The following is a 22,190-nucleotide window of genomic DNA, read 5'->3' on the forward strand; positions in this document are numbered from 1 at the left end:
GACATTTCTATCTCAAATTACAACTGTTCTCCCCACAACCATTTTCTTCCGAATACACACTGTTCCAGGAATTAGGAATACTTGGAACAGTGAACTGAAAGTGTCTTTTGGTACAGTATGTCATATTGGGCATTAATGATGATAAAACTTCATTCTGCTCTAGCACCAAGACGTGGACAAGGCTCTTCTAACTGAACCATCCATGCATGCTGCAGAGATTATATGTACTCAATCCTTTTCATTGCAAAAGTCTGCCGAGGCTCTTGTGTGAACTCAGTTGAACCAGAAACTTTGTGACAGAATGAAATTTTTCTCTCTGCAGGAGAGTGTGAGTGATCTGAAACTTACTGGCAGATTTAAATTGTGTGCCAGACTGAGACTCAAACTCAGGACCTTCGCCTTCTGTGAGGAAGTGATCTACTGACTGAGCTACCAAGCACGACTATGACCCATCCTCACAGCTTGGGTAGCTCAGCTTAAATCTCAGACAGTCATACAGTTTTAATCTGCCAGAAAGTTTCGTATCAGTGCACACTTTGCTGCAGAGCGAAAAATTTCATTCAAGAAACATCCACGAGGATGTGACTCTGGAATATCCTTTCTTCCAGGAGTGCTAGTCCTGCAAATTTTGCAAGAGAACTTTTGTGAAGTGGGGAAGGTAGGAAATGAGGCACTGGCCGAAATAAAGTTGTGACGATGGGTTGTGATTCATGCTTGAGTAGTTAAGTTGGCAGAGCACCTTTCCATGAAAAGGAAAGGTCCTGAGTTCGAGTTTCAGTTTGGCACACAGTTTTAATCTGCCAGGAAGTTTCAACTTTGCGGTGGTGCATAGTTTCAAAGTTTATTAGAATAACAGAAATTCCTGACTCAAATACAGAAAAAAATTAGCAGATTCCATTTCATGGAATTTCTTGGCTATCCTGGTTTCTTTTATTCATTTCACATTAGCACACCATCTTAATCTAGATTGGTGGAGACTTTCCAGTACACTGAGTTTTACACCTACATTCATTCAATCCATTTTTGTTCACCTCAGCACAGATCTAACAAAATTCATTTCAGCAGCTTGCATTTGATCTCTCTCTCTCTCTCTCTCTCTCTCTCTCTCTCTCTCTCTCTCTCTCTCTCTCTCTGTCTGTGTGTGTGTGTGTGTGTGTGTGTGTGTGTGTGTGTGTGTGTGTGTGTGTGTGTGTGTGTGTCAGAGCACAAGTCTCCAATGTTTAGGTCAAAATGAGAACACAGAATGTATTGAAGTAGGTTACTTTTGCCCTGTACAGCATCTGGTTCTGACAAAGATGGCATCTTAGCTGATTGTGAAACTATGCAGCTTTGTGTGTATGACTTAGAACTACACTTCGAGTTACAGTTTTTACAATGTAACACACTGACCAAATATGGGAAATATTGAACATTCACCAGGGGGTCTTCCATTCAGTAGTAGCTCGCACCATCCTCCTCATTATGCTTATTATCATGGCTACAGAGAGAGAGACATTACAATTTAACATCCTGTCGACAGTGAGTCTGCTAGCAATTATGGGAGGAGGGGGAAGTAAATCGGCCATACCCTTTTTAAAAGGGACCATCCCGGCACTTTTCTGTAGCAATTTAGGGAAATCACAGAAAACCTAAATCTGGATGGCCAGATGGGGATCTGAAATGTCCATCCTCCTGAAAGCAGGTCCAGTGTCCTCACCACTGTGCCCCCTTGCTTGGTATCACGGCTACAGACTTTGATTCACTGACAGACCAAACTCTGCGAAGTTACTCAGAGATATTCAGTTTTGTGTACTTCATTTGTATCTCTCCTTATCACGCCATCCTCAGTGATCACTGCTTTCAATGCAAGTGCAAACTGTTTTTCATCTTTTTCATGATATTGCTCATCAGTCATCACATGGCTTGGACTTAGGGGAAAGACTAGTGTCATGCTTTTATCCCCTTCCAAATATTTTCTCAAAAGTGTTCTTGTTATAAAGCTCAGATCAATTTTACTCCTATTTTTCCTGAACCCATACTGCTGTTCTTCCAGGAGAGGTTCAATTATCCTTTGAAGTCACTTTTCTATGACCTCTGAAATTTTTTGACTCCATATTTCTTTATGTATATGTACACTGAGGTGAAAAGTCATGGGATACCTCCTAATATTGTGACAGACCTCCTTTTGCCTGACATAGTGTAGCAGCTTGATATGGCATGAACTCGAGTCATTGGAAGTCCCCTGCATAAATATTGAGCCGTGGTGTCTCTATAGCTATCCACAATTTTGAAAGTTTTGTCAATGCAGAATTTTGTGCACAAACTGACATTTCAATTAAGTCTTATACATGTGCAATGGGATTCATGTTGGGTAATCTGGATGGCAAATCATTTGCTCGAACTGTCCAGAATGTTTTTCAAACCAACCACGAATGACTATGGCTCTGTGACACTGTGCATTTTCATCCATAAAAATTTCATAATTTTCTGCGACCACAAATTCCACGAATGGCTGCAAATCGTCTCCAAGTAGCTGAATATAACCATTTCCAGTGAATGGACAGTTCAGTTTAACTAGATAACCAAGTCCATTTCAAATAAACACAGCCAAGCTTGCACAGTGCCTTGCTGACACTGTGGATCCATGGTTTTGTGGGGGCTGTGCTACACTAAACTCCCACCAACCGATACAAGCTCAGGAGAGGCACTGCACGCGATGGCTTGCATTGGTTATCATTTGCCATACTAGAGAGAGAAAGAGGGAAGGAGGAGGTGGGGGGGGGGGGGGGAGATGATCATGAAATTCCAAATATCTAGGCATACAGGAAGGTGATTTTGACTTTCGAAAAATGCATTAATCCTGTGACTTTGTTAACCACAGGTCATCTGAGGAGAAATCAATGTTCATGTTGTTTATTGTTGTTCTTGCCAAGTGTAGCCCTGTTACATTGGATTACTGTCTACAGGGACTCCCATATATATTAACAGTCACCAACCCTATACCTATCCTTCAGCCAGGGCATAATGACAGCTAATTTACTCATTTGATTTACAGAGGGCAGCTGTTACACTCAAAACTGGACTGACCGTCCATGGTGTTGATTGTTTCATGTATCATTTACATTATATTACATTACCTTTACTGTGAAGATTCAGTTGCAGAATATAGGTGTTACATATGGAAAAGGCTATAAAAGAGGATGTCAACAGGCAATGGTCCCCCAAATCTCTTACTTTTATCACCAATAAATGTCAAAAGCCTTTTCTACAGAAAACCCTTGGAACAGTTGCCTCAACAAATATCTACCATTGTACATTTGGGAAGCTAGTCCAACACTGTAGAAGTGAGGGGAAAAAAAGGCAACAAAAGAAGAAATCGGCAATAAAAGCATTAGGAGACAAAGATGAGTTGCTTTGATATGAGAATAACAAGAGAAATCACTTGGAAGGAATTTAATAAAGGAAACCCTAAAAATACAATACAAAAAAGGAAGAAGACTAGGAATTAACATCTCCTTGGTGGGAATGTCATTAAAGACAAGCTCAGGCCGGAAAAGGATAGCACAGGAAATCACACCTTCCTTTCAAAGGAACCAGCCTGGAACTCACCTTCAGCGATTTAGGGAAGCTAAATTTGGATAGCCAGATGGGGGATTTGAACCATCGCACACTGAAATACAAATCTAATGTCTTATCACGCAGCAACCTCACTTAGTAGCAAAATAAATGGAAAAAGAGAAAACATAAAATGAATTCTACAAAATCGTTCATGTCCTTGGGAGGGAGGGTAGGTTGGAGACATTTTGGGTAGACTATACGTTAAAATATATTCTGTGAAACAGTATTCCACTTATTATCCAACAATATATATGTCATACCAAAAGCAGTGTCTGTAACCAGAATGGTGGAATTGGAAAAGAGAAATTTTTATGCATTTGAGTACAATGTCTTACGTAGTACACAAGTGTTTATCATCACACATTGCACAAACCATGAGGTCATCAGGAAACTACAGGGTGTTTCAAAAATGACCGGTATATTTGAAACAGCAATACAAACTAAACGAGCAGCGATAGAAATACACCGTTTGTTGCAATATGCTTGGGACAACAGTACATTTTCAGGCAGACAAACTTTCGAAATTACAGTAGTTACAATTGTCAACAACAGATGGCGCTACGGTCTGGGAAACTCTATAGTACGATATTTTCCACATATCCACCATGCGTAGCAATAATATGGCGTAGTCTCTGAATGAAATTACCCGAAACCTTTGACAACGTGTCTGGCGGAATGGCTTCACATGCACATGAGATGTACTGCTTCAGCTGTTCAATTGTTTCTGGATTCTGGCGGTACACCTGGTCTTTCAAGTGTCCCCACAGAAAGAAGTCACAGGGAGGCCAATCCACGCCGCCTCCTGTATGTTTCGGATAGCCCAAAGCAATCACACAATCATCAAAATATTCATTCAGGAAATTAAAGACGTCGGCCGTGCGATGTGGCCGGGCACCATCTTGCATAAACCACGAGGTGTTCGCAGTGTCGTATAAGGCAGTTTGTACCGCCACAAATTCACGAAGAATGTCCAGATAGCGTGATGCAGTAATTGTTTCGGATCTGAAAAATGGGCCAATAATTCCTTTGGAAGAAATGGCAGCCCAGACCAGTACTTTTTGAGGATGCAGGCACAATGGGACTGAGGATGCAGGGACAATGGGACTGCAACAAGTGGCTTTTCGGTTCCCCATATGCGCCAGTTCTGTTTATTGACGAAGCCGTCCAGGTAAAAATAAGCTTCGTCAGTAAACCAAATGCTGCCCACACGCATATCGCCGTCATCAATCCTGTGCACTATATCGTTAGCGAATGTCTCTCGTGCAGCAATGGTAGCGGCGCTGAGGGGTTGCCGCGTTTGAATTTTGTATGGACAGAGGTGTAAACTCTGGCGCATGAGACGATACGTGGACGTTGGTGTCATTTGGACCGCAGCTGCAACACGGCAAATGGAAACCCGAGGCCACTGTTGGATCACCTGCTGCACTAGCTGCGCGTTGCCCTCTGTGGTTGCCGTACGCGGTCGCCCTACCTTTCCAGCACGTTCATCCGTCACGTTCCCAGTCCATTGAAATTTTTCAAACAGATCCTTTATTGTATCGCTTTTCGGTCCTTTGGTTACATTAAACCTCCGTTGAAAACTTCGTCTTGTTGCAACAACACTGTGTTATAGGCGGTGGAATTCCAACACCAGAAAAATCCTCTATTCTAAGGAATAAACCATGTTGTCCACAGCACACTTGCACGTTGTGAACAGCACACGCTTACAGCAGAAAGACGACGTACAGAATGGCGCACCCACAGACTGCGTTGTCTTCTATATCTTTCACATCACTTGCAGCGCCATCTGTTGTTGAAAATTGTAACTACTGTAATTTCGAAAGTTTGTCCACCTGAAAATGTACTGTTGTCCCAAGCATATTGCAACAAACGGTGTATTTCTATCGCTGCTTGTTTAGTTTTTATTGCCGTTTCAAATATACCGGTCATTTTTGAAACACCCTGTATGTGATGTAGCTAAGGAATATAAGATCCTGGGATTCAAAAAAAGCTACTATATTTCTAAGACACTCCAGAGGTGTTTTGTGCAACACAAAGCTTTGTTATATATAGCAGAGCTGCCACCATATGCCACCTTTTTCTTGGGTTCATCATACGTAAAAGATTTATTACAAGGGTAGAGGCTGATTAAGAGAAAAAATGATAATGGTTTCAGAGGCATGAGCTTAATCGGGACCTCAATAATGCCTTCTCTTGATAATGAACAGTATTGCACAAACAAATTACTAGAGAGCAGTTAAGTTGCAGAATGACGGACAATGGTCACAGGCTGAGAAGAGAGAGGAAAGAGGAGAGGGATTGGTAGTTCTCAGGAAATCTGCTTAGATACGAATGTTGCCAAATAGTTTTCTACTGCATACAAAAGTTAGATTTCTTCAGCTGTCATATTGGAGAGATAAAGAACCTAAAAAATGCAGGTGCATGGAAGCTCACACAAACTTTGAAAGCACTTTTTCATGGGGTTCTGGGCAAGATTAAGTTTAAAAGAACATGTTATTCCAAATTCTAACTTCAGAAAATTCCTCAGCAATTTTGAAAAAACATTAATTGCAATTCTTATTCAAAATACCAAAACATTAGTATTTCGAGTCTTCTGCAAAACTTTCTGTCACTTTCTCTTGGAAAAAGAAAAGTAGAATATCTCCCTTGCTCTTTCAATTTGCTTACCACTGAAGTTCCTCACAAGAACCAATGAAAACACAACAGTATAGATATTTACACTGATGTCTCACTAGTAGATTCGTTCACTGTAAAAGAGTTCCTAACGGATTAGCAGATCACAAGTCACTGATCTGAGCGCAGGACAGTATTAAGACTGATATGAAGAACACACATTTATAGCCAACCATCCCACTGCATCAATATCAGTTGCAGAATCCCTGAAGAACCATTAACAGCACATGTGCAAAGTGCATGTAGCAAAAGATAAATATAATACATTCCTAGCAATGTTTATAATATTTTATGAGAGCTCATTTCTGCTAAGGTACATGTAGAAGAAAGGAAGAATTGTGCTGAAAGGTTATAGCACAATCATGAGTTATCAGCATGTCATTAAATTCAATACTTTAAGGTGCTCAAAAAAGTTATTACAAAAGATAAGGGAATGAGGTATGATGGTACCCTTATCAACTCTGGGTACACTATCCCACACTGTATCTCATACAGTCTCTTTTATGACTTCTCGTGAAACAGGTTTACAAGAGAACCACTGGACTCTGGTCTTTCAGAGACAAACAGCAAAGAAATTGATGAATTGCTGAAGTGCAAGTATTGCAATAGTTACGGCTGTATACAAAGTTGAATTTTAAATATTGTGCATCTAGTTTTAAATGCAAAACTAATGGAAAACACAATGTATGGTCAATTTTTACCAAGATAGAGCCATTGCATGACCTCTACACAAGAAAAGAAATGCAGACAAAGAACAGCAATTGAGAAAGCATGCTACAGTAAAGCCACTACTTACTTCAGATACTGTAACTTTTAAACAGGTCAGGAAGATCAGCATGTAACATTTCACTGGTTAGGAAACCTTAAGAGGAAGAGTGCAAGCCCTGGTTTGACACGGATAAGAAAGGAAACAAAATGTACACTTTTCAATGGAATCACCTCGACTGGAAGAGGTTTCCATTCAATGAAATGACAATTTACTACTTCCTGTGTGAAATAATAAAAGATTTTGCCATTTAAAATTATTACTATAGCATATATTTTGTAACTTAACAAATGCTTTTAATGATCCATATCAGAACACAGCGCAGAACAAATTAAACCCTTATTGAATTAGGGAAAAATCATACTGTTGGTATCACGCCTATTTAGATGGCAGGAGGCAGCAAGATAGTGTAAACTATCATGTAACAGGAAACAAACATGCATCTAGCTGATGCCATGTAAACTGGGGTGCTCCATAGGTTCCACAACTGGACTACATCTCCCTTTCATTTACATAAATACCTTGCCCTCAAGTTTACTCGACAATTCCAAAGCTTCAAGAATGAAACTATCTCTCTGCAAACAAAACTTACAGCAGATGCAGACTGTGATACTGGATTCATTTTAATTTGCCAAGAAGTTTCAAAACTGTACATACTCTGTTGCTGAGATTCATTTTGGGAACAATTCCCATGTCTGAAGCCTCCAATTTCTCTGCAATATACTTTATTCCAGGTGTGCTAGTTGCACAAGAAAGGTCATTCCGTGAAAAGTACTGACTGTGAAATGCGCCGATAAGGGTTCCCAACCCATAGTGATACACAGTTTTGATCTGCCAGGGTGTTTCAATTTGAAGGCTGTTTTACTTTCAAAGGTACACGTATTTCTTACACATTCAGATGAAGAATTTGAAAAACAAAACTGCAGCAACTCTACGTAACTAACAAAATATATTCAGCTCTGAGTATGAAGATGCAGAGCACTAATGGATCAAACTCAAAAGCATTTTACAGCACGCCTTAGACAAACGTGTGCTGCGGTAGATTATGTCGGATGGGAGAGACCCACCACAGTTCAATAGCTGTGTTACAAAGTTACTATGAAAGAGTCATATATTTAAATAAAGTCAAAGTCTAGTTGACAAACAAAAGCTGAATGAAGGAAAAATGACTAAGGATAAAAATGCATGAAGCATTAAATGAACTAAAAGGTAGAATACTGCTAATCCCTCTGACTAAAAATCCTAAGAATTTTTGCTCTTGATCATCAGTGTGGCTTTTGTGAAGGTAAAAGCAGATCACTGAGCCTGATAAGGGATGCAATAGATTCATTAGATTTGTTGAAATGGAAAAATCGGTCAGTAGTGTAAAATGGTGCAATATTTTTAACATTCTAAGAAATATGTGAGTAACCTATAGGTAAAGATAGGTAAAACACAATATTTACAAGGACAACATGAGATTTGCTGGTGACACTATAACCCTCAGTGGAAGCGAAGAAGAATTACAGGCCATGTTGAAGGGAATGAACATGTCTAATGAATATGGAGTGTACCCATGAAAGACTGAAGTAAGGAGGAGAAACAGAAATGAGATTAGTGATAAACTTACTAGTTAGTTACATATTCGATAGATCATTTGAACAATTCTTTTCATGCAGAATGAGTCAGTTTACAGGATTTCTATTATACATTATTAGTGTTAACATTAATGAATATAGTTTTCAGTCTTGCTCGTGCAATTACACTTAAAAATCAGTTTTTTTTTAACTGGTCTCGAATTTTATATAGAAATTCGTGGATGGAATAGAAAGAATAGTCCTGGAGAAATGATTTTAGGTTAGATTTAAAACTTGCATTGATACTGTCATATATTTTACGTTATTGAGCAAATGATTAAAACTTTTTGTTGCTGTGTATCAAAGTCTTTTCTGAGAAACTGACCATGTTCTAGATATTGATATCACCATTCTTCTCAAATTGTGATGGATTATTTATGAAGAATTTCATTAACAAATACATGTACCGTGACATGCAGTTACAATGCCAAAACTGAACTCCGCAAAACTTCCTTTGTGATTTCTCTCCAATCACAACAATTTTCTACCCCTCCAACAGTGTATTATTTAGCATAACATTATGTATTTGGTTTGTTAAGTAGGATTCTACCAAGTTGTGTATAAAGCCATCAGTTCCATAAAACTTGAGTTTTTCTAAGAGTTTAACATGATCTACACCAGTCAAATGCCCTGGAAAGTTCACAAATAACACCAACTGGCAATATTTTATTATTTAAGGCTTATAATACCAGATGAGTCAATGTATAAACAGCATTCTTAAAATTGGTGACTCCAATGTTCAAGAATTCTGCCACCTTTGAAGCAAAACACATTATGGAAGAAGTAAAGGTGGCATTCTGTGAGGACAAACAAAGCTAAAGAGGACATTCTTGTTCAAAAGTAGTCTAATAGTACCCCGGGTAGCACTTTGAGGAAAAAAAAATTTCTGAGAATACACATTTGGAGATTGTGTGGTAGTGGATCATGGGAAAACTGTCTACGAATCCATTTTTGAGATATGGTGCTATATTTTGCACATCAGGTGGACTGGTAAAGAATGAAGGGGTTCCTCACAGAATTACTGAAGAAAGGAACATACACAAAACACTGAAGATGGAGGGACTAGATGATAGGACATGTTAAGATATCAGAGAATAATTCCCATGATACTAAAGCGAGCTGTAAAGGATGAAAACTAGAGGGGCAGACATGGGTTGGAAAACATACAACAAATAATAATAATAATAATAGAACATACTTACCAGATGTTCCATTCCGTTACTGAATGGTATTTTGTCAGGGTATTGTTCAATAAGTTGAGTGTTAGGGAGGTTACACTATAAAACAGACACTGTGCATCACAGAGAGGTTTGCTGTTGATGTTTCAAGAGTATATGTTCCAAGAAAGTGGACAACATATTACTTCATCCCATATACATCCCACAGAATGACCACAATGAGAAAAATCACAGAAATTAAAGCTAATACAGAGATTTAAATGATTAATGGGAAATCTCATATAAAGATGTGAAACAAATACTAACAAAGAGATAGAGGGGCTGGCCAGTACTTACCTCAGCTCAGTATAGCCGATACATACACAAAAAACAACCGAAAATATACGTTCCTAGCTTTTGGAATAAATGTTCCTTCATCAGGGAAAAGAGAGGGGAAAGAAAGGGAAGAAGGGAAAGTGGATTTAGTTACTCACAATCCAGGTTATGAAGCAACAGGGAAAGGGAAACAGAGAGGGTAGCAATTTTCCATCTTGGTGTCTGTCCTAAGTATAATGTTTTAACATCCTGAACTGCCTAGAGATATCAATACTAATACCAAATACAGTATAGCAATGTGCATAGTAGACCAGATGATTCATTACTATTGGGTTAGGAATATGTAAACACAAATCCCAACAGCGCACTACAAATAGAAAATGACAACCGAAAAATAAATCCATAACAACCACAACACGACACGTAAAACTTATGCACCAATCTAATGTATGAACTATAACTAAAATATTAAACTGCCTAACTCTGTTACACCTATCAAAAGGCTTGGAACATAGATGATATGTGACTACTTCGTGAAACAAGCCACAAAGAAAACTGCTCAGTAGTGTATTTCAAATAGCTGAACAGCCAATGGGGACACGAGGGGGGGGGGGGGGGGGGAGATGCAGATTTAAAATTCTGTTGTGATAAGATCATGAGAGATGGAGATCAAGGCAATAAGAGAAAAAGATAGAGAAGTGCATCAGCCATGGTCCTTTCAAGTGGTCCATCTTGACATTCATCTTTAGTGATTTAGGGAAGCCATGGAAAACCTACTGATAAAGACAGATGTTTGGACAGGGACATAAACCTAAGAATTATGTACATGTGTAGAATCTTTCTTTCCCTAACAAAAGGGATTAAGAAAATCAAGTAAAATAACTGCACAATTTGTGATTTTTTTAAAAATTTGTAATGTTTAAGGTATACAGTAGGGGAAGGCTATAGAAAATACAACACACATTACTTGATAAATTACTCTGAGGTGGGGCAAAATTGACATCAGTAATGGGTCCATAAATACACTACCTTCTCCAGAACACAAACAATGCAATCAGTTGAATAATGAAACTAAGAAATAAAAGCATTTTCAGATGAATGTAATCATCAGTATACCCACATGTCTTTCCTTCTCTCTCTGTCATACTGAGGTTGCCAAATAATAATTTACAGACATCACCATGTATTGCGTGGTGACTCACTGAGTAACGTAATGGATGGAGGTAAAGGACAGAACTACAGGAACATCATAATCCATGGAAACTAAATGCTTTTAAAGAGTTCTTGACAGATTCAAATACTAAAAACAAGAATTTCGGTAAAAAAAGATTTTTTAAGTCATATATGACATCACACAACAATTAACTTTACACACTCACAACTTTAGCAGTTGGTGATCAGTGACAATTTAGTACCGACTGTCAACTTGGAAACTAGTTCCTGTGAAACTACTCAATATCTGATAATACAAAAACAAACATTCCAGATTAAAAAACCTTTATAGAATTCTCAGGTGTCCAGCCCAACACCCACAAATTTCATAAATCAGAAATACATCCGGAAGACAGATTGGATTCAGGCCCGAGATGCTGGAGTTGGTGTGTGTGTGTGTGTGTGTGTCTGGCCAAAAGTGTCTCAATTGTGCCTGTGTGCAAGTCAATGTGTCTTCTTTACGGCAAGTAGTAACCTGTCTTTTCCTACATTGTTGATATTCCTGCTTTGAGTTTCCATAGTTTGAAAGTACATATTAAAACAAACTTGTACTTGGGGTTACAGAATACATTTTATCCTCATTTACCTGATTTCTGACATTCAATATGCTGTACCATGCAATCTAGTTAATATATACAATTTATCTTCTTTTTGCAAGAGGTTAATGAGATTAAATTGGACAAACTGTTTGGAGAAGTGTGTCAAGGCTACAAGAGCTTTCAATTAATGGAGTATTAAGTAAGAAGAACCAGCATAAGGCTCAGGAAAAATGAAAATTAAGACCTTATTCGATTAAAATGCTACATTAGGTGGTACCTATTTTCAAGACTAGGAACCATTTGACACATGATTATTCAGGCAATTTCTTATGTCTTGCTGAACTTATACCACACAACAACATAACTGGCAGCTAGTTCCAGTAAACTGTCAATTTACTTACACAACACCCTGCATTAATTTGAAGGGTTTTATTACTATGCCAATTTTGTTTCAAGTCTATAGTACTCTGCCTTTTTTCCACAGACTCCCACTAGCATGGATTAATTTTGCTAAATCAGATTTCCTCTTTGTTTATTTTTATTCATGTCAAGTAGGTAACAATTTTTTAAAATATGAATGACCTGGAAAGTAAACTTAATTCATTTTTATCTATTGGAGGGTTTCTTCCAAAAAACCAAGCAACTCATCGAAGGCACCATAAACAGGAAGGAAGATTATAGTTTAACATCCAGTCAATGAAGAGCTCATTAGAAATAAATTATCGGGTTGGAATGAACAAAGATGGGGTGGAAACTGCACAGATTAATGGGGTGGGGCCACCTTATTTCACCACGAAAATAAAAAGTTGTGGGACTATCTGTGTAGAGATGTCAAACCAACACAATGCACTAAAGTTAATGTTCACTAACTGTTAGGTTTTTTTAATACGAGAAGTGAAAGAGCAGGAAATGGTGAAAAATAAAGGATAAGATGAACAGTAGATTAGATTAGATTAATACTTGTTCCATAGATCATGAATACGACACTTCGTAATGATGTGGAACGTGTCAGGTTAATAAAAGATGTCTGTACAAGAAATTACATTACACAAAATATTGCATGACACTAATGATGGTTTTTTTTTTTTTTTTTTTTTTTTTTTTTTTACCTAGTTTATATCTAAAAATTCAGCTAATGAGTAGAAGGAGTTGTCATCTAGAAATTCTTTTAATTTATTTTTAAATGTTAGTTGGCTATCTGTCAGGCTTTTGATGCTGTTTGGTAGGTGCCCAAAGACTTTTGTGGCAGCATAATTTACCCCTTTCTGTGCCAAAGTCAGATTTAACACTGCATAGTGAAGATCATCCTTTCTCCTGGTGTTATAGGTATGCACACTGCTATTACTTTTGAATTGGGTTGGATTATTATCAACAAATTTCATAAGGGAATATATATACTGTGAGGTTACTGTGAGGATCCCTAGATCCTTAAATAGATGTCTGCAGGATGACTGTGGGTGGGCTCCAGCAATTATTCTGATTACACGTTTTTGTGCAATGAATACTTTTCTACTCAACGATGAATTACCCCAGAATATGATGCCATACGAAAGCAGTGAATGAAAGTAGGCATAGTAAGCTAATTTACTGAGATTCTTATCACCAAAATTTGCAATAACCGTAATAGCATACGTAGCTCAATTCAGACGTTTCAGCAGACCATCAATGTGTTGCTTCCAGTTTAACCTCTCATCAATGGACACACCTAAAAATTTTGAAAATTCTACCTTAGCTACAGACTTCTGTTCAAATTCTATATTTATTACTGGAGTTGTGCCATTTACTGTACGGAACTGTATATACTGTGTTTTATCAAAATTTAAAGAGAGTCCGTTTGCTGAGAACCACTTAATAATTTTGTGAAAAACATCATTTACAATTACATCACTTAGTTCTTGGATGTTATTACTATACTTGTATCATCAGCAAAAAGAACTAACTTTGCATCTTCATCAATGTGGAATGGTAAGTCATTAATGTATATCAAGAACAGTAAAGGACCTAAGACCGAACCCTGTGGGACCCCGTGCTTGATAGCACCCCAGTTTGAGGAATCAGCTGTTGTTTTAACATTACACGAACCACTTATTTCAACTTTCTGCATTCTTCCAGTTAAGTATGAATTAAACCATTTGTGCACTGCCCCACTCAAACCATAATGATTTAGCTTATCTAAAAGAATTCCATGATTTACACAATCAAAGGCCTTTGAGAGATCACAAAAAATACCAATGGGTGATGTCCGGTTATTCAGAGCATTTAATATTTGATCAGTGAAAGCATATATAGCATTTTCTGTTAAAAAGTCTTTCTGAAAACCAGTATCTTCAGGAATGGAGACGTCAACCCAATCATCGATTATAAATGATTTAGCAGTAAAGGAGACCACTCACTGAATAATAGAAGCACTGAGTCATTAATAGGCGCACACAAAAAAGAACACAAACTTGCTACCTTTCAGTATACATCCTTCATTGAACCAGAATGCACACACACACACACACACACACACACACAACCTGTGGGGATCCCTGTATTGGGTAGCTACTACGGGCTCAAACAAAAGCAGCATATCTGCTGGCTATGAATGCAGGAGGGAGGGATGGCACGTGCACGGGCTAGGCAAGTGATGCACAGGTGTGCTGGAGCTTGTGGAGTGTTGTGCATGATGTACATGACATGCAATGGGATGTGGTGATAGGACAGAGGAAGAGGAATCTGTTGTATAGAGGATGTGGAGACAATGAGTTAATGGACACTGAGACCAGCAGGTTTATGGGAGAGAGGAATATGTTGCAAAGATAATTCCCAACTGCATAGTTCAAAAGTTGGTCATGAGAGGAAGGATCCTTGGCCCACACTGTGTAGCAGCCCTTTAAATTGAGAATGTTGTGACACTGGGTTGTAAAATTTGTTCTTGGCCACAGTTTGGCAGAGGACACTCATTCGACTGACAGCTGTTGGTTGTCATATAAACATAAAAAGATGTGCTGGGATTGCAGCAGAGACGATGCAGTAGGGCCTTGATAATCCTGATGTTCAGTGGTCGGTCAATACTGGATTATCGAATATGCCAGACTATCAAGGTCATTTTTAGAAATCTGGTTAAAAAAAATCAGTATTTGCAGAACCTAGTTTTAATATAGAAAAACAAGTAATAGTTATTTACTAAGTACAACAGGACAGAAAAAGAGTATAAAAATTTATAACCATTGTATTACTTTTCTGCAAAAAAACGAAATTCAATTAACAATCTAGCTCTGTACTGCTCTATCCAAACAATTTAATGCTCAAAGTTTCAGAAAAGTTTGATATACACAAATAATATTTTGTACATGATTTACAAAATGAAAAAAGCACCACTGGTTTGAAAAGATCAAGAACAAGGTAATGAACAAAAATTGTTACTAATGAATTGGTGCAGTTAAAATAGAATTACTGGCAGAGATATCTCACTTTATCTAGGGCATGGAACATGTCATTTATGTATCACCAATGACGGTATAGCTGAAATTTTCTTCCGAGTCCTCTGGAACATTGCAGGAATGTTGACTTGTTTCTTGGATTGACCACTATTTTGAAGACAAAAAGAGAGAGAGAGAGAGAGAGAGAGAGAGAGAGAGAGAGAGTCATATGATGGGCCAATTCACAACTACAGAAGAATTCAATTGTCAGCTACTCTCGGTGAATTTCACAAAAATTTTTAAGGCTACCGAAGCCTCAGCCTAAGAGATGTGAGCTGACGGCTCTCATTCTGTTTCTAGTGCCTCCCATGGGTTGAAAACACTTTGCAGTATCACATGGTCAGTTATCTCTTCTTCAATAGCTAAATTTTTGTCAATGTCGATCCATTCATCAATTTCTTCTGTTGAAAACACACTCAGCCGATTGGTGGATGCATAATTTATCATTTGTAGTATTTAAGAGCAAACAGTTGTCAACTCATCCTCATTATTTACGTTGCTTCCCCATCTTGGCTTCTGCAAGCAGTTTAGGCCATAGATTTTTTCCAGACACTGTGTTAAATTGCATTTTTCACTTAGGTCCTGGTAAAATAATGTCTCTGGTGTTAATATTTTGTTGGAACTATGACACTGCTATCTGAGCTTAGCAGCTTTTGCACAAACATTTCTCTGTACCAGCATTTGAGATTTTATATGACCCCTTGCTCCATACCGGATTATCAGGCCTGTCAGTTTACGATGTGCCACATTATCACGGTTTTACCATATATGCCATCACTGCTTTCACAGGTAGAACTACCTCTGATGGGGGTAGGATATGCCTGTAACAGAAAATGAGTAGGAAGTATTCGGTGGGTGGATTGGGAATGTCTTGCACCAGGGTCTCCCACAGAGAGATGAACTCAGTGGCATGGAGTTGGGAGTAGGAGTGGTATGTTGGATAGACTGGGTGGGCATCGGAATGCTACTTCATGAGAGGAGGGAAGATCTTGGGTGGGATGACCCTCATTTCTGAGCATGTCAATAGCACTGGTGAAGGATAAGGTTCAACTATTCCAGTCCAGGATGATGTAGGAGGGGGTGGGGGGGTGGGGGGGAGACTCCTTTGTAGGTGATAGGATGATAGATGATTCTTGGAGGTGGTAGGAGAGCTAAGGGTCTATGAGGATATGGCATGGGAAATTTGTTTGTGGACAAGGTTTCGGGGGTAATAACTTCCTGTGAAGGCCCTCATGCCTCGGAAAACCTTATTGGGCAAGGAAGTTCCCATCATTGCAGATTCGCCATCCACAGCTGGGCAGCCTACATGGGAATGTATTTATGTTCTGTTATCAGGGAATTGTACTGGATGAAAAGAATTATCGAGAGTGTTCTTCCATACAGAACCATTCAAGTAAGTTCCTAATCGATAAATAATATCCTCAAGTAATGTCACGAAATGAGAAAACACTACTGAAGATATCCCACAGTAACCAACCTCTTTCATCCAACTCCCACAGCATCGGTTTTGGAATCCTCTACTTTTCATCTGCCACAGTTCTTACCCCCAAGACTCACCTCATTGTAAACTAGGGCCTATGGATCCTGCCATAACATAAACTACAGTCCCATCCAATGTCAAAACATGTCATTGATACAAGAGTTAACTATCAGGATAAACACTTCTGAATCCTTTCTCATTTCATTTTCCTGTCAAACACAGAATTTGAAACAACTTTTACTTCTCTTCAACACCTTCTGTCTTTTGTTTCCTGTCTTTTCCATTTTCCAGCAAAAGTTCTGATTGTTCCTTCTGCATTTGGGTTTCAAATATTTTTGATATCTTTAATTCATAATTCTTTAATTTTTTTTACTGTTTTTCTCTCAATTCCCTCATTACCACCTTATTTACATGTACTTAACTGTCGTACACCTAAAGCACAGAGTATCAATAAGTAACCTCTTCAGCTCTGACCTGTGAATTAGGGGTACCTGGTTCATGTCCTGATGAGAAGAAAACGTCCCATTGCCAGTATTTTGCCAGCAAAGAGGGACAGGGATAAAATTCTTGAGAACCAGGCTTCCAGGCAAGTCATTAAATTCCATACATTTATATCATACACCATGGAGAGAGGGAACATGACTTTCTTGTTGGTGAGATGTCTGTTACATGGGAATTTTTTCCTTATTCAGTTAGAAAGTATTTAAGTGACTGCTTTCACTCTCTTAAAATTACCCAAAATCTGAAATTTTTTATGACAATCTGAAACTCTGCCCATCACTCTGAAAAGTTCCTTTGGGTGTAATTATTTGCAAGTATAAAGGAAAACTTGCTCTTCAAGAATAACTTTATCTTTTTATTTGATTAATTTATCAGTTCCCAATGGATCCTGCGAGCCAAAACTATTTCATCGGTTTACAAGTGGCTGGGAGCCTATAGAAAATGGAACCTACTGAATACTTTTGTATTCAACACTTAAGGAAGTATTATCTAAGCAAAAATTATTTTTTATCTATGCTCACTGGATGAATGCTGCAGTTTCTTTCAAATGAAACAATACTGTCAACCACCAAACCCATGACGGGATGTAAGTGCCGGGATGGCAGAGTCAGAATTCTGGTTCAAATAACTAATGTTTCATTTTCCTTAGGAAAACTGGGAATTTTAAGTAATTAAAAAATAGTTCCTATTAGATTTAAAAACATTCAACTGCAAGCCCTTTTCCTAGAAAGAAATCTACAATCTTGATAAGGAATCATTGACATGCCCTGCACTTTCCTTTACTGTAGTCTGCCTTTAAAAACGTATTTGATATTCACCAGTTTACAGATAATGTAGGGTTCTATCTGCTAATGATCTGCGTATTACCATCTGTCCAACCAACACAGGTAAATGATAAAAATAAACCGATTTCACCACACAAGCTGTCTTGTGAGATTAGAAAGGAACAGGAAACTCAGTTCTACACCCACTCAACATTCTAGAAGACTCAAAAGGGTTCACAATACTGTTTCACAAGGAAATGCCAATCAAAACAGAAAATGACTCAAACATCTAAACATGTCATTCACTGTATATGCTACACACAATATTACATAAGTGACACAAATATCATATTCACCACCTATCTCTATTAACAGTGTAAGAAAATACCAACAGATACTTCTTTTAAATTTCTCAATTAAGCAGACAAGTAATGAAATAGCATCAATACTCCACATATTATTTTACTGTAATATGTAGCAGCTCTAGCTAATCCATGTTATAATGATAAAAAAAAGCTAACTCCTCTTCAGAGCATCTCTTTTTCATTCTTTCTACCCTCCTAAGAGTTTCAAGAACAGCATGCAGTGACACACAAAATGACTAAATGAAGTTGTATTAGTTGAGAGAGCCTTGAGATTGTACAAATTAACTACTTACTGCCAATATTTCAGTAGGCTCAGAGATGATTTTACTCTACAGAAACTAAACTGTGGAACTGTTTTCCATGAATTACGTTCAGTATTGTATTTGGCAGCCATACATTATCCACTTCCCAGAAAGCTCCCCATGAGTTTTCAGTTTTGATCTCATAGCTCATCTTTCATTATGTTATAATAAAAAAAATTCTTAATTATGGATAAGTATCTAGTTACACCTCTATCATAAAAAAGCAGATGGTACTCTAAGGGGGAGAAAAATACAGAGCTATATGCTCAGAAACTCCACTTACATTCTTACTGATAGTGAAAGTCACAGTCAGTCAGGGCGTTAATTTTTTTATACAGCTGTAGGAACAAAAATTATCTCCGAGGAAATGAACATCTTAAAGCAACTTAAGACTCCTGAGATGTCACACTGTTGCTGATACTGTCACATGAGACAAAACAAGAAAACTTACTAAACAGAGCTTGGCAGCTATAAACCAATATCTACACTAAATGAAAGTAGACTGTCACTAACAGAAATTTAACTGCATTACTTAATTCACACTAATAAATGGCAGATAACCTAAATCATCAGGTAATGTACCTTCCAACCACTAGTCTTGCATCCCCCGCCCCCCCTCCCACACACACACACACACACACACACACACACACACACACACACACACACACTGCTCCTTTCCACTTTTATGTACAAGGGCAGTTAAATGAAAAATGAGACAGCTGGAAAAAGGTTAGTACACTGCAACTTATTGCCAAGGTTGTTTGGATCATATTGCAGAAGTTTCACTGGGAAACCCTTGCACATCCTCCATACAGTCTCAGTCTATCCCCATGCAATATCCATATTTTTGGTGCCCTGAAGGAAGACATTTGTGTGTATCGACTGGATTCAGATGAAGAGGAACATGCCTGAGTACAATCATGGTTCCCTTGGCAATTGCAAACCTTGGCTGTTTTGTTTCACAGTAGGCTAAACGTATTAACAGATATTTACTTTTTGAAATAATGCACAATTTACGTTGTTTTTTTTTCTTCTTCTTTTTCTTCGCCTGTCTGGTTTTCATTTGACTGTCCCCTATATTAACACATTCATGAATCTAGTACGTCAAAATGCAATGTACATACCAGTGGCACACACATTTTACACAACACACAGTGCCACTCTATTTAGTTATTTATCCTGCACAACAGTATACAAAGTAGGATAGGCTTACGTAAGTTCAGGACAGAAAGTCATAATAAGAAAGACAACAATGAAAAGTGACAGCAATAAGTGTGTTCAAACGTCTGATGGCAAATTCTGCAACAGAATGTTATGGCCAAACTACAGGCCAAGTCATACCAAGTATGTCAAAAGTCAGTATTTTCTGCAGATAGTACCATAGTGGAAGGATGAGAACTAGAATGAAAGTAAGTAATGTGTTTAGAAAGACAGTATTTACTGCCAATGTTTTTACTGGTATGGTGATTATATACAGACATAGTACTTCCTGACAACTGCTAAATGTTAAACAAAAGCTATTCTTCTATACATGGTGCCATTTGTCACAAAATGACTTTAATGAAACGTTCACTTTTTTTTGTCAGCCTCCATACAAGAAAAATGGACTGCGTATGTTAAAGCAACTAAAAAGTGGACCCCCCTATATCTACCGCAGTGATGATTACATTTTCTTTCATCATATCATATGACATACAAATGGGCACAATCAACAATAATAACTGACAAACTGTGTATAAGCAGACAGATTGCCACCAGTGGCAGATGTGCCTTTGAAACAGTGAGAATAAAGCCTTCAGTAAAATATACTGGACTCAAACGGGTACTCGTTCCATCCACAAACAATAATTTACTTCAATTGTCGAAGTAAACAAACATACAAAAATTAACTTTCTAGCTATATACCAGCTCACTGACAGTCTCTTCATCTAACTAAGCAATCCTTGCCAGCACCTAAAGTGCAATTGCATGGCAACTGTCAACATCGAAAGCACTACAGATATCACGAAGTTACAGAATAAACATTCCAAATCGAAAGTTTATGCTGAACTTACCGTAAACTCGCCTGTAACTGCATCAAATCCCACATGCACTGTATGTTCAAAGTTCGTTGGGTATGATATATTAGGTTTCTCGTTTTCCTTAGCTTTTTGCTTGATCTTTCCTTTCAACATTTTTTTCTTCCTGTCTTCAGAGTCTGGTTCTTTCGGAAGGGGTCGCATATCTACCGGTAAATTCGGAGTGGAATCGCCCCTAAAAATACCATAAGAAATCATCATGTACTTGTCAATTGCTGTATTAATGATCTCATCAACACATTTACTGACATTGCTCTACATAAATAACTCACCTATTGCTTGTCAGTCTAACAGGAGGTGCTGGTGGCTTATCCTCGTCGTCTGACATTTTACCAGTTTAATTATCAGTGCGTCAAAATCAGTTTCCCCCAGGTTAAAGACCGCCACTTCTAGAGTCCGTGCTAGATGCTATAGATTCACCGTGTCGTTTGGAAGACTGCAAAAAACACAGTCACCTAATATCTTTCGTTATTGCACTCAATCACAAGTGAACTGAACACCACAGATGAATATTTTGGATAGGAATCGACGTGCGCGAGCAGTCAGCATGGTTACAGAGCCTCCGCTTCGAACACTTAATCAGTGAATGTCACGAAGGTAATGTCCGTGGTAAACACCAACTCCCAAGTTCCACCCACACAAACACCATGCGTCAGATGTCAGTTATTTCACTTGTTCCCACACAATCCTTGCAGCCGCCATCACCCTACCCCCTTCAAAACAAAGATGCTGTAGATCGAAGTGCTCACAAGACGTACCTTTGCTCACTTCAAGTCTACCAACTAATCGGTCGTGACAAAATCACGTTTCTACGCGCACATTTACAATGGACTTCAAGAGGGTGGTTATTAGTAGCTTTTCGAGTGCAATCGAACGGCATGATTTTTTCTAAACACAGAACAGTTAATCATATAGAGCTAAAAACCGATTTATCAGCAAACGATACAATCCAGTTGGATGTTTTAGTCTTGGATGACTTTCATTAATGCTTCTATTACATGACAAATACTGTACGATTGTGAGACTACCCGTGGATGAATAATTAAATAAACAAGTGAAACGTACTACTACACAATGTGAAACACTACTCTTTCCTTCGTTCGATTGATTGCTTGTTCATTGACACGTTAGGTAATTTAAGAATCACTAGAAAAATGACAACCTGTGAATTTCATAAGTTATACAAGCTGCGACATGGTCGCGAATTGAACAGTGACCCGAAAGTAGAATGAAGTTCCTTCACTTCGCATCTATGGTCACAAATTTTTATCTCATCAGACATCTTCAGATCTGTTTTATAAAAAAACATGTCCTAATATGCTTCTGTGACTTCAGTG

General features: G+C 38.1%; 1 protein-coding gene across 1 annotated transcript in view; it reads right to left on the reverse strand.

Moving 5' to 3' along the window:
• The window catches only part of LOC126322829 (serine/threonine-protein kinase Pak), a 162,971-nt gene extending 141,067 nt beyond the window's left edge, over nucleotides 1-21,904 (reverse strand). The window contains exons 1-2 of the mRNA XM_049994587.1: nucleotides 21,126-21,904; nucleotides 20,830-21,028 (exon numbers count right to left, since the gene is read on the reverse strand). Coding sequence (XP_049850544.1) covers nucleotides 20,830-21,028; nucleotides 21,126-21,181 — 255 coding nt within the window. The 5' untranslated portion in view covers nucleotides 21,182-21,904. The remainder of the gene's footprint in view (nucleotides 1-20,829; nucleotides 21,029-21,125) is intronic.
• Nucleotides 21,905-22,190: the final 286 nt, after the last annotated feature.

The sequence above is a fragment of the Schistocerca gregaria genome, chromosome 2 (genome assembly GCF_023897955.1).
Source record: "Schistocerca gregaria isolate iqSchGreg1 chromosome 2, iqSchGreg1.2, whole genome shotgun sequence".
NCBI classification, from domain to species: domain Eukaryota; kingdom Metazoa; phylum Arthropoda; class Insecta; order Orthoptera; family Acrididae; genus Schistocerca; species Schistocerca gregaria.